This window comes from Argopecten irradians, chromosome 14, assembly GCF_041381155.1.
Source record: "Argopecten irradians isolate NY chromosome 14, Ai_NY, whole genome shotgun sequence".
NCBI lineage: Eukaryota > Metazoa > Mollusca > Bivalvia > Pectinida > Pectinidae > Argopecten > Argopecten irradians.
Genome location: NC_091147.1, coordinates 22,761,474 through 22,776,209, shown reverse-complemented (window position 1 = coordinate 22,776,209; position 14,736 = coordinate 22,761,474). Strand labels below are relative to the sequence as shown.

The following is a 14,736-nucleotide window of genomic DNA, read 5'->3' as shown; positions in this document are numbered from 1 at the left end:
GACGAGACACTTTTGATCATTACGTCGTGTCTAGGTATTGCCAATCAGAAATTTAAGTCTATTTAGATTAAGTCTCAATATGCATCAAAATTAATGAAATTTCACGGTTGATTGCGGCGTACAAGACATATGTGTGTAAAGATAATGATGTTTAAAAGCAGGGACGTAGATCTCTGCTGTACGTCAGTACATTTCAGAAGAATGAAGTGAAAATGGATTTTCGCTGTTTTGTTCACTACGCGAGCTATAAGCTTCTACGAGTTACCTCCCTTCAACTAAAGTAAAAGAACGCAATTATTGATGACGTCACAAAATATGTACACACACATGGCGCACCTGGAAGTTGGTTTTCATACTAATCGGAAGAAAAATATGTTATAGTATTAATATAAGGTAATATTTTCCGTCTTTATTGGGCGAGATGAATGCACTAAGCATCTATCTAACGACATGCCGATATGTCATGCAGGCTGATTTTGCCGATCGAGAAACATGGAGTGATATATACAAATATTTACCATATCTCCGTCAGGCCCTGTCGTGTTGTGTCTGTCGGAACATAATCGTTAGACCCATGGGACCTTTACAGAGCGTTTGTCAACACTTCGTCTGCTTCTCATGTGTTGGTGGTAAGATGAAACTCAAACCCCAGTGTAGCTGGTGTAAGCATCATGATGAATTTCAAGAGAATACTCAATTAAGAATAGCTGTGATTTGCTTTAAGAAGTTGTGTGAATACATATTGGACTCTCCCATAGGTAGCGATCTGGTCGTCCAGTCACCAAACGGAGAATCAAATAATATTAAGGACATCATGCAAGAAGCATTGGACTTCGAAGACGACTTTAAAATGTCCTCATCCTTACCCATGCCCCCTGGGTTAGCAGATTTAAACAAACTTAACTGTTTGCCTGGTGTAAAGACGTCAAAATCTCCCGGAAAATGTGTCAAACGTTCCAGAAAAAACTGCAGATCCTCCGACGAGAATACAGATTCACCTGAATTAAAATGTAGTCGTAGTACAGACATATCAAAACTAAGTGAAATTCCGAAGAGCCCAAACCTTGATATACAAAGCTGTGGTACAGACATAGCAAATGAATTGGGATCGTGTTTAAATTCTTCATCACAAAGCGATGATTCTATCGGGGTAATTGAGGTAGATCTAGTTGATACTGATACCTGTATGGATTCAAAATCTGATAACGTACTTAAACGAAAGCATGACTGTGACCATGGCAACAAATCTACAGTTAATGAAAACAGTATTGTCACAGTGGGTTCAAAGGGATCAAGGGCAGATAACTCACAGACACAAGAGCCAAATTTAAACAAACCAGCTCCAGGTCGAGTTGGCAAGGACTTGAAAATATGTAAATGTGGTCGTGGTGGAACAAACAGTCGGCTTACCTGTCTCTGCCAACGATGTCCATGCTATATTAACAAGCTGCCGTGCATTGGTTGTAAATGTAAGGGGTGTCGTAATCCTCGTACGGTTGAACAGGACAAGCAAAAAATGGTCAAAATTGATAGGCAGCCAAATTCTCCAAATATAGATTCTATTGTTAACAGTGAAAATGTGATAGCTGGTGTTTAGTGGTCTCAAATGTACATGTATCACCGTCATTTAAATGTGGATTATGAATCATGTAGAATTGCATTAGGTATAATGTATGCTTCTGAAAATCTGCATGGCTGTCTTGGAGATGCTACACCGCTAAGTTTGTATTTTTCCTATAAGCAGACAAGTTGGTATTCATTGTTCTTCAGTTACAAAAGTTACTTACTTCACACCATATAACCACCATTTTATAATTTGAACTTTAATTTTACTTCAAGATAAAAATATTAGAAATAATTAATTAAGTCCTGAAAAAATCCATTGCATTATGTCCCATATGGAATTAAGTACATTGTACTTGTTGTGTTAATTAGACATATTTTGGGCGATGTGGCCAAGTGGTTAAGATGTCCTGACATATTATCAAAAACCCTCCACTTCTGGATCCTGACATGAGTTTGAATCCCATGTGAGGCAGTTGCCAGGTACTGACGGCTGGTCGGTGGTTTTTCTCCAGTTACTCAGGCTTCCTTCACCAACAAACCTGGCATGTCTTTTAATGACCCTAGCTGTTAATAGGACGTTAAACTAATAAAACCAATTTGACATAATACATATATACACACAATTAAACACCAGTTACTGTTCAAATAATGAGTATCTTTCTACTTGATCGGCGGTGAAGCATCTATAAGACAAAATGGAGAGAAAAAGTATGAAGAACTTTCACATAGTTTTCTCAGAATTCTGTTTTATTTATATTTTTTGATGTTACCTGTTATTTATTACTGAGCTTTATGCATTCTTTTAATTTTTTATAATAAATGCAAGACAAAAATCTTAATTAACAGTTAGTGACCAACAGGACTAATACCAAGTGATACCTGTAACATTTTTGCAGGACTATTGTTTCTATTGGTGATGGAATGACGTCGGAAGATGATGTCCTGCGCTAAAGTCATTTCAGCAGTTACTTTCCATCACCACTGGAGATACCAGTCCCGCACAAATGTTATCGTGTGTCACATGCTATGTGAATTAGTCCCATTTTTTGTTTCAATCTTAATTTGTGTATTACGAGGCTAGACCTACACGCCTTCGCCATATTAGACCAATTGAATAATCCCAATTGAAGTCTCCTTTTGGATTTCTCAAGTTCACTTAAAAATTTAAATCTTCATAATAAATGCAGACTAAAACTATGGAAACCATACAGTTTCTTGATATTGTAAATTGATTTTTTTTGTGTATTAACTTTGTAAATGTTTAAAGGCATTCAGTACCATAACATATATTTTGTAAGCTTGCATCTGTTCAATGGTGTTTTTGCGTTGAGGGAAAAAATTAAACAGTGATTAACAAGAACTGGAAGAATAATATTAGCTAGTGCCAAGTTTGATGTACATGCATTTGTACATATATGTCGCACAATATACATGAATAACTAGATTATCCACCGTAATCAATACTTAATTTCTTGTCTTGTTTTTCCTTTGTAAAGGGAGGCAATACATAGAATGTCTGTAGTCTGCTTTGAAGATTCTGTTAAGTAATTATATATAAGTGACACCAGTTTGTTATTTTGCACTTAATCATGACAATAACATAATGAACAAATACAAAGTTATGGACTTTTTAGCTCACCTGGCCCGAAGGGCCGGTGAGCTTATGTCATGGCGCGGCGTCCGTCGTCCGTCGTCCGTCCGTCCGTCCGTCCGTCCCGTCTGTCCGTCAACATTTCCTTTAAATCGCTACTAGTCATAGAGTTCTGCATGGATTGTAACCAAATTTGGCCACAAGCATCCTTGGGGGAGGGGGAACAGAACTTGTATAAATTTTGGCTCTGACCCCCCGGGGGCAGGAGGGGCGGGGCCCAATAGGGGAAATAGAGGTAAATCCTATAAATCGCTACTTGTCCTAGAGTTCTGCATGGATTGTAACCAAATTTGGCCACAAACATCCTTGGGGGAGGGGGAACAGAACTTGTATAAATTTTGGCTCTGACCCCCCGGGGGCAGGAGGGGCGGGGCCCAATAGGGGAAATAGAGGTAAATCCTTTAAATCGCTACTTGTCCTAGAGTTCTGCATGGATTGTAACCAAAATAAGCCACAAACATCCTTGGGGGAAGGGGAACAGAACTTGTATAAATTTTGGCTCTGATCCCCCAGGGGCAAGAGGGGCGGGGCCCAATAGGGGAAATAGAGATAAATCCTTTAAATCGCTACTAGTCATAGAGTTCTGAATGGAATGTAACCAAATTTGGCCACAAACATCCTTGGGGGAAGGGGAACAGAAATTGTATAAATTTTGGCTCTGGTCCCCCGGGGGCAGGAGGGGCGGGCCCAATAGGGGAAATAGAGGTAAATCCTTTAAATCGCTACTAGTCATAGAGATCTGAATGGAATGTAACCAAATTTGGCTTCAAACATCCTTGGGGGAAGGGGAACAGAACTTGTATAAATTTTGGCTCTGACCCCCCGGGGGCAGGAGGGGCGGGGCCCAATAGGGGAAATAGAGGTAAATCCTTTAAAACGCTACTTGTCCTAGAGTTCTGCATGGATTGTAACCAAAATTAGCCACAAACATCCTTGGGGGAATGGGAACAGAACTTGTATAAATTTTGGCTCTAATCCCCCAGGGGCAAGAGGGGCGGGGCCCAATAGGGGAAATAGAGATAAATCCTTTAAATCGCTACTAGTCATAGAGTTCTGAATGGAATGTAACCAAATTTGGCCACAAACATCCTTTGGGGAAGGGGAACAGAAATTGTATAAATTTTGGCTCTGGTCCCCCGGGGGCAGGAGGGGCGGGGCCCAATAGGGGAAATAGAGGTAAATCCTTTAAATCGCTACTAGTCATAGTGTTCTGAATGGAATGTAACCAAATTTGGCCACAAACATCCTTGGGGGAAGGGGAACAGAACTTGTATAAATTTTGGCTCTGACCCCCCAGGGGCAGGAGGGGCGGGGCCCAATAGGGGAAATAGAGATAAATCCTTTAAATCGCTACTAGTCATAGAGTTCTGAATGGAATGTAACCAAATTTGGCCACAAACATCCTTTGGGGAAGGGGAACAGAAATTGTATAAATTTTGGCTCTGGTCCCCCGGGGGCAGGAGGGGCGGGGCCCAATAGGGGAAATAGAGATAAATCCTTTAAATCGCTACTAGTCATAGAGTTCTGAATGGAATGTAACCAAATTTGGCCACAAACATCCTTGGGGGAAGGGGAACAGAAATTGTATAAATTTTGGCTCTGGTCCCCCGGGGGCAGGAGGGGCGGGCCCAATAGGGGAAATAGAGGTAAATCCTTTAAATCGCTACTAGTCATAGAGTTCTGCATGGAATGTAACCAAATTTGGCCACAAACATCCTTTTTGGAAGGGGAACAGAACTTGTATAAATTTTGGCTCTGGCCCCCGGGGGCAGAACAGGTGGGGTCCAATAGGGGAAATAGAGGTAAATCCTATAAATCGCTACTTGTCCTAGAGTTTTGCTTGGTTTGTGACCAAACTTGGCCATAAACATCCTTGGGGGAAGGGGAACAGAACTTGTATAAATTTTGGCTCTGACCCCCTGGGGGCAGGAGGGGTGGGTCCCAATAGGGGATTTAGAGGTTAATATTAAACTTCCTTCAGAAAAGAAACAATGAACCTGTATTCAGAACATTACTTGGCATTACAAACCAGGTGAGCGATACAGGCCCTCTGGGCCTCTTGTTTAAAACACGTTTTCTAGTTCAATTTGTAAGGTCTTTCCACATTTTGCAGAGGGTTTATATAAGTAATATAGGAATTGAGTAATTCTATTCTTTGCAACACAAGTTGAATATTCTCATTTATAAATTTTGATAGTCTGAATATTGATTATACTGCCGGTTTATAATCCTTTCATGTATACTTAATGTCATATTCTGTTTTTGTATATTAAAGAGTTACCTCCCTTTCGTAAAGTTATCAATTGTGACGTCATTATTTTGTGAACAAAGTCACATCGTCTTCTGCACAAGGTATGACACTAGCTCGCAAACACATGACGTCACAATCAATATCTACGCGCACGGGTAGATAACTCAGTAATATTTAAATACAGAATAAACTAATGAGGGAAGCGATCAGTACATAGTCAATTCAAGGATCAGAATTTTTACAATATAATTTACACATTTAAAGGCTTTATTTTCATAGATCGACTGCACATGGAATTTATGTTGAATTGAAAGATCTTTTTTTCCGATTTTCAAATATTGATTCTATGTTGAATTGGAAGATCTTTTTTTTTCTGATTTTCAAATATTGATTCATGTGCTTCATACTCAAAAACATAAACTTAACATTCATAAAAATATTGTTTTCATACAAATATGTACACTGATTTAACAAGTACAGTGATTGAGAATAGAGATCTAAGCTAAGGCAGTCTTGAATAATGTGCTGGTAAGATTTCCGATTACTTTTGAGAATTTGTACTTATTCCATATGGTAAGATGTATCAACTGACTCAGCCTCTGTATAAAGTGCTCAGGCTTTTCCAGGCATATGCATTATATATGTATTTGTTTATGACTGTAGTTTTGATATCACAAACATAGTTTGTGTCTCAATTGTTTAAATATGAGGGACAGAGTTCTGATAATCATATACTCAATGCTAATTTTAAAGACGCTCTACTGCTGACAAATGGTATTTTTTCTCTATCAAAAACAGAAACAGACAAATTAGTATGTTTATTTAGTTCCAATATGGATTAATTTTACACAATTACTACCATTGAAAAGTTTGAGCTTCTAATTTTACTTCAAGATGAAAATATTAAAAATAATTAATCGTGCTCTGATAAAAATTCTGTGGCACTATGTCCTATATGGAATTAAGGACTGATTTCAGTTGTACCAAAAGTGAAATAAATTATGATCTTATATTATTTTTTGTGTTAATTGGACATACAATGTGTATATATACACATGCACAATTAAACACCAATTTTTGTTCAAATGATTATTATCGTTTATGTTCTATCAGCAGTGGAACATCTTTAAAGAGGAAAATAAATGTATAACGACAGAGAAATTTGGACAGGTATCTAATTTTGGAAACAAAAATACAATCATATGTACCACTGCATTCTAAAGGCATCTTGATTTGTCATTATATATTATTTCTTCTGGTAGCAGTTTTTGAGACCTGAAATAGTAAAATAACAATTTTTATTTTGTCAGCATGCTGATTGTGAATGTGTGAGATTAAATTTATTTTGTCGTACCATTTTTTATGTTTATCTATACCATATCATGTGATCAATTAAATATTGTTTTTAAAACGCATGGGAAGTAGATTATTGAAGTTTATTTGATTTCAAAAATTGAACTCTTATTTTATACATGTATTAAGTTTTAGAAAATGAGAAAAAAATAATATAAAGGGAAAGATTTCAATATAATTATCTTTAGATATTTTCAATCCTCTTTTAAAATATTTGTGTCTTTTACTCCTGTTTTGAATAGACAAGGTGAACCCTTCAATTAGCTCATCCATCCCTGAAGACACATTTAGGCTCCTCTAAATCAAAGACTAGACCAGTCCATTGTGGAATGTCAGGGGTGAATGAGTTAATCTGATATAGTTCAATATTTTATTACAATGAGTTTTGTTTGACAGTTAAGTTTGACACAAGAAATTAAATGACCAATAAGTATTTTTAGATTCTTGTTAACCTTTTTTTTTTTTAAATGTTGTTTTCATTTATTTTCATTATGAAGTATTATTAAAGTTACGTTTAAAGTTTCATTGTACTTGTCAAGTGCACAATACACACACAGAGATGTGACCTGTATCAAAACTTTGTTTTGAACGTATTGTTATATTAATCATAGGCAGAATTCCCTTAGTTAACATTTAATTAACTCATTCACCCCTGACAATTCAAAATGAGCTGTTCCAGTCATTTAATTGGTAGAGTTCAACTGCATCTTCAGGGGTAAACGAGCTAATAAACAATAAAACATAATTTAACATAACTTCAAAAAGAAATATGTAAGTATATGTAACATTTCAGCTACCTGCTTTTATATATTGCATACTTTAAAATGATTATATAAGATAAAAATTTGATCTCTGTGAACGTTTCTTTGTCTATTTATACTATTTTAGTATACAGTTGTTGACTGGGGTTGAGGGCAACAGATGATTTGTTGGACCCGAAGTCAAACTGATGCCTGAGACGGAAGCCCGTGGGAAACAGTTTCTTTGAAGGGTCCAACAAATCATTTCTTGCCTGAAAACCCAGCCGATAACTGTTTTGTTATTCTGTATTTGCATATTACAGAGTTATCTGCCCTTGCGGGTAAGTATTAATTGTGACGTCATGAGTTTGCGAGCGTAACGTCATACTTTTCGGACGAAACGACGTGAATTGCACTCGCAAAATAATGACCTAACAATTGATACCTACCCGCAAGGGAGCTAACTCTGTAATATCCAAAGACCCCATTGAATCAAAGTAATACATTGACGACATGAAATGTAGGTGTGACGTCACTCCGGTCCAACAGCACATTTTAAGTCTTTCGACTGCTTGACAGAACAGTTAATCCATTGGCATTTTTGTCAATAGAGTTTATATAGAAACGATTGTATGAGGGTATAAACATACATTATGTAGCTGGTAAAACAACGTAAAATGGATTATATCATGTCAAATATCATCCTCAATACTCCAGGGGTTATTATCACTGACGTTATAAACACCCCTGGACTATATAAAACTCGAGGCACCAGAAGACACCGGTAATATGATCCTTTGATGTTCATGATGCAACACTACTATTGGATAGTCCAGGGGCGGATAGAACGTTATAAGTGATAGTAACCCCTGGAGTATTGAGATGTTCAGATACATGTAATTAGTATACCACACTTTACTACTCATTATTTGTCATTTTCAAAGAAAATTCAAAATTTTAACTCTAGACTTAAGAACTGATGAGCTGTTGACATCATCCATGTTATGCATATGTATTATTTAAAATAACAAGATGTTGATCATCTGAAATAATTGAAAGAATTGTTCTCAAATGTGTTATGAAACTTGTTGTGGTAAGTTAACTGGTAAGATAATACCAGGAAAGTAACTTTCTGTTTGGTGTGATTTTATTCAGAAAAAAAAACTGTATTTCTTGCAAAGAAAGAATAAACACTTGTTTTATGTATTACATAAAATTAGTTGCATTTGCTTTCTCGTGCCTTATTTAATTGCATAGATATTCAAATCATTATGAATGGACTTGACCTGTAGCATGATCGGATGAAGGGCTTTTGAGGGTTGTTAAAAACAAAGACCTTGACATTCATTCAAAGTCACAGGGTCTAAAGAGACTAATATCTTTGAACAACTTCTTGTAGATAGCTAAGAGGCCTAGAGACCTACAGTAATTAATATGCCTGAGGTATGCCGGGAAGGGCTATAAAGTTTGTTCAAATGGTTGATATCGATCTTCATTCAAGGTCGCAGGGGTCAAATAGACTGAAATCTATACACAAATTCTTGCGTGCTGGAAAGAAGGACTGAAATAAAGTTTGTTCAAATGAATGATCTTGACGTTCATTTAACGTCACAGCGGTCAAATATGTTAAACTTTAATTATTTGATTTACCTAGGTCATGCATTGAACGGATATTTATATAATCATACCCAGCCTCCACTCCGTTCCGTCCGTCCACAGGGCCATGTATAGTTTCTATATGGCAAAATAGCCAGAAATACATATAAAATGTATTTCTGGCTATTTTTTCATATAGAAACTATACATGGCCCTGTGTTTGTACCAAAGTGATACGGCACCGCCTAATTTTCCATGAGGGTACGTGGCACCCATATGGAAATAAAAGTACATTGTAGAGTAATTTTTGTCACAGTGGATAAATATAATACCTAAAATGTTTCGACATACATTAAAACAAATGAAAAATCTCGAGTCCACCATCTGTTAGTAATTGGATCCAAGTTGTACGCTTCTGAAAACGAACCTATAGCTACAGCGCGTTCCTATCGAAAGAGATCGGCATTTTTAACAAAATTTGAACGTTTTCTCATCTTGTCTTATATTCATATCAACGCGCGCAACTCTCATCGTTTCGTCAACATTGTGCATGAGTTTTCTCATGTGTTTTAGCCAAAACTTTTTTTATCCTATGAACTCCTTTTATTAAATCAACATTTACAATTTTGTTTTAGTTTTCACTCGCCTTTTTAGGTCATCTGACCCGAAGGGTCAGGATGACCTATAGTCGTCATGTTTCGTCCGTCGTCGTCCGCCGTGCGCCTTGCGTTAACTTTTCACATTTTGAACTTCTTCTCAAATTCTACCGGTGCGATTTGGCTGAAGCTTGCATGAAATGATCCTGACATGGTCCCGACAAAGTGTTGTTATTTTTCGGGTCGATCCGAAATCCAAGATGGCCACCACAGCCGCCATCTTGAAAGCACATTTTGAACTTCTTCTCAAGTTTTACTGGTGCGATTTGGCTGAAACTTGCATGAAATGATCCTGACATGGTCTCGACAAAGTGTTGTTATTTTTCGGGTCGATCCGAAATCCAAGATGGCCGCCACAGTCGCCATCTTGAAAACACATTTTGAACTTCTTCTCAAGTTCTCGCTAAAACCTGCATGAAATGATCCTGACATGGTCCCGACAAAGTATTGTTACATCTCTGGTTGATCCCAAATCGAAGATGGCTACCATGACACTCTATCCAATTAATTTGCTAAATGTTAAGGCACTTGTTTGAAATAAAATTTGTTGAAAGAAATTGAAAATGATCCTGACATGGTCCTGACAAAGTGACACATTATATTATTAATTTTACTATTGCCAAGGTAGTCAGATGACCGTTAAGGCCCTTTGGGCCTCTTGTTCTTATCCTGATCTTTTAGATACAGTCCTTGTTTATATCCTAATACTAATGCCTGCCTTGTAGTTTGGCCCTAAATGACCTTAGTTGTCGATGGGCCGTAAAACTCAAACAAACAAACAAATCCTATCGATTCGTATCATACAACTGGTGCGAATCTGCTAATGACTTTCTCTATATATTTGACTTTCACAAAATATTTAAAAACGAAAAAGACCAAACAACAGGCAATGCCTAGATGAATTTTTGTCCTTTTGTAATTACGGTATGTGTAGTTTTTAACATTTTTGGGGAAATTACAGGGACAGCTACCATTGACGCAAAAACGCAACTGCGTGCACATCAACCAATTCTCAAAAAAATGAGATTTATGATTAGTACAATATTGGAATCTTTACATGACCTTCACTGATGGTAGAATCTTAGAGTTGGGCCTGTTGCTCCTTTGCATGAACGTAATAGGCGACTTTTGAAATCTTGATTTCGTGGTTACTGAGATGAACATTTTTCAACCATTTAAAAGCTTTAGAGTAATGTTTAGCACTTGCTTTGTATTTTGTCATGATTTACGTCAGATAACTACACCTTAGGGTCACATTTGCTGGATCACGTGCATAATTTAGGTCACATTCAATGAATAGTATCGTCTGTCAACTACGTATCATCTGGATTTTCTACGTTTAAAGCAAGTTTTCAAGCTATTTAAAGTTTGTTTTGAGAAAACAATACTAAGTAACACCTACATTGCAAGTATTATGTAAGAATTATACCTGCTGCCCCAAATATTTAACTAGGTCACTGTGACCTACTTCTTGAATATTCCATCAGTTTCTGAACTGAACTTAGCAAAACCAATTAAACAATGAAAATGTGAATTTTCATCATTTGACCTCTGAAATTACCATGAACCCAGAAAAAATCGGATACTGATTAGCATATAATATGCAGCTGACCTTGGTTCGATCTCCCCATTTATTTCCTGCTTTCGACGCCACTGGCAGTAAAAGGTCAAATATGTACTCTTGGGTAGATATTTATCTGGCCCACATTTAAGGTAGGGGAAGATCCTATTAATCGTTCATATCCATATGTATATGAAAGGATGGGTGGGTGTCAATTTGGGCCCTCTGGTGGCCATGACCGATAAGCATTATTTTTTGTTCATAGATACCCGGGGGTTAAAAAAATCATTCAAAAATATAACTTGGTTCCAACAAAACTGGACAAAACAGAAAATTGCCTCTCCTGTTTAACCCCCCATAACTCACAAGGGACTCCGTCCTGACCTTAATCATATGTCATATCATGATGTGCTAACCCCTGCATGTGCATATAATGCATATCGGTCATGGCCACCAAAGGGCCCAAATTGACACTCATCCTTTAGTGTAACTGTTTTCTCCCATGATTCAACATTTTGTTACAATTTTACAATTGTGATGGCCGCCATAATGAGAAATCAGTTCGAAGAAAATTTGATTATTTATAGTTTTACAGAGACAGTCAGTAAATTTAATATTTAATTTACTGACTGCCTCTGTAAATTTCAGAGTGGTCGATTTCGGGACCTCTGGATTGCTATAGTCTAAAACTACACTGATCGAGCGAAAGAGAAGTTCTCCCTATACGCTAGTTGTATATTGATTGCGGTCTGTATCGACGAGGGTTATTCACTACTCCTTCAGGAATGTACAGGGGTCAAAACGATTCGTATGCAAGTGCCTTTGAGTAACATTCCCGAGTCTGAACGAATTGATCTCGAGACTTCTGGATTAGTAGTCTGACGCTCAACCGATCCAGCCACAGGCTGTCTATACTTTCCTCTCTACGTACATATGTAGCACACAATATTACATATTTAGAGAGTCAAACGTCTGTGATCGAGCTAATGTTCTCTCTAGCAGAGCGGTATGTTAGTAAAACCAGCATATAGCTTCTGAAATAACGTTGTAAGAGATGACCCATCCTCGATACTTCAGCACCGTGGAGAAGGTTAATGGAATCGGGGTGGGCAAGGGTTGCGTACCCTTGACTTAGGGGGCGTTGCGGCGGCATAATTAGGCGGAGCTCGAAGCGAGGAAATGGCGGATGACAGCGGTGTAAACTTTTTCAATGTACAGAGATTCCGATCACTTACGATCCCTACACCCCTCGATGGGGATAAACCAATATATTGGAGAATTTGAAATATGTGGATCATTTAAGACGTATTGATTAGAATAGTCAAGTATTAGCTCCCCTAAAAGCTAGGTGGGCCATGCGGAAGCTTAACCCATTGGTTTGAAAGAATAAGGAAATTAAACAATGATATGATAATGTTTCTCAGTAATTTCAAATGTTTTGTAGGAAGCCATTTTATAGTTTATGGTGTACTCAGTGGTATGCTACAATGTAAATAGCCAGTCCTACCGACGATCAGTTTTAATTATATTTTTATTACCAACAAAATAAACAGGGTTCTATGCAGATTTGCCAAGCTAAGAAAAAAAAGGAATAATTGATAAAAAGACCTTTATCTCATCTGTTTCTGCATTTGGTATTCCGCATTTTAGTACAGTACATTTTGTTTATACTGTCATTCCGCGTTCCGCATATTAGTACAATGATATTTTAAGAACTCATATATTCACATTTCCGTTTCCTCTATTCTCTAAAATGAATGCGCATCCGATTAGGCCTATTGTATCTGTATTGACAAATCTTCAGTATAATGAATGTAATGTTAATCTTAAATTAAATATCAGAAAATAAAATATTGAACAAATATTGTATTAATGGGATGAAAAATAATTAAAGATGCTCCACCGCCGATAAAGCATAAATGATATTCCTCAGTTGAACAATAATTGGTGTTTAATCGTGTATATATATGTCTAATTAACACAAAAAATAATATAAAAAAAAATTATTTCGCCTTTGGTGCATGCGCATTCAGTACGTTCTTCAATATCGGATATAGTGACATGGTATTTTTTTCGGGATGCAATTAATTATTTTTCATATTTTTAACTTGAAGTAAAATTAGAAGCTCAAACTTTTCAATGGTGGTAATGGTGTGAAGTAAGTAACTTTTGTAACTGAAGAAAAATACTAAATCGTCTGATCCTGTTTTTGATAGTGAAAAAATACCATTTGTCAGCGGTGGAGCATCTTTAAGGATGTACTCCTCTGAGAAGTCAAAATTTTCTTGTATTAAACTTTTTTTCTCATATAGATTTTTGGAAAGAGGAGTTCATACCATGAAAGAAAATGAAAGAAAAAACATATGTCCGTGTGCTCGTTTTTGAGCTACTGTCACTGAAAGATACCTAGTTGACAAAATATTGGATTTTATGGGAATTTTGCCGTTTTGACCATATACACAAGATATTAAAGCCATAATTTCCTAATGAGGTGTTTGATATGTATTTATGTTTGTAGAATTTATTTTCCAGTAGTTTTCTTTTAAAATATACCAGTTTTGATCAAAAAGACTAATATTTTTTCTCAGAATAACAAGATATGCCACCCCTACCCCTTAATTTTGAGCTACAAAATGCACCATTTTCAGCCATTTTTGCCAAATCAAACCCTTTATAGAAAAAGTTCTGGTATCAAACTTTTGTTAATATTTTGCATATCAATAGGAAAAGGGTTGTTCTTTCAGAATCAGGCAGAAAAATGGGGGGTCCGTGTGCTTACTTTTTTCCGCCAAACTGAAGCCAGCTACATGGAGCTGTTCCGTGATTCCATCTATTGAACGGCTGTCACAGCAATAGTATAACATTGACAAAACAAAGTTGTTTTTTTTTTGTTTCCGATTTGTTTCAATTTTTGCAGTTTTAAAGGTTAAGATACATTTACACTTTACATGTGCTATTTATCTATTTTGTTTGCTTTAAAAAAGGCATAAAGGGCCTAAAATGATGTTTTCTAACAATACTTTGGGTAAGTGGCAAGGGGACCCCATGTTTCCACCTTCTGAACATATTTTTCATTTCTTTGTTTTAATTATTTTTGCAAACTTATTGATAAAGTATTTACTGTTAACATAGTTTACGCTGGGAATCTTGCGAATTTTTTATTTAGAATATGGAGACTGTTATCTGCAATGTACAAACATTGGGCGATGTCGTCCTAAAGAATTTCATGGCGTGTTCAATATACACGGGTATGACTATAGCAGACCGGTTAACTGATAATTTGTCTTCCTCTCAAAAGCTGATAAAATTCATATGGTGGTTTGGCAAATTATAAGTGGATTTTCCGAGTTGAACCGTTCACA

The 14,736-nt window shown here is 36.7% G+C and overlaps 1 protein-coding gene across 1 annotated transcript; it reads left to right on the top strand.

Moving 5' to 3' along the window:
* The first annotated feature begins 303 nt into the window (after positions 1–303).
* Positions 304–3,277, top strand: LOC138306960 (E3 ubiquitin-protein ligase MSL2-like). The gene has a single exon (XM_069247556.1). The coding sequence runs from the start codon at positions 422–424 to the stop codon at positions 1,595–1,597; it is 1,176 nt and encodes a 391-aa protein (XP_069103657.1). The 5' UTR covers positions 304–421; the 3' UTR covers positions 1,598–3,277.
* The last annotated feature ends 11,459 nt before the right edge of the window (positions 3,278–14,736 follow it).

Coding starts and splice junctions, on each gene's coding strand:
- LOC138306960 (XM_069247556.1), top strand. CDS start 422: ATGAATGCACTAAGCATCTATCTAACGACATGCCGATATGTCATGCAG.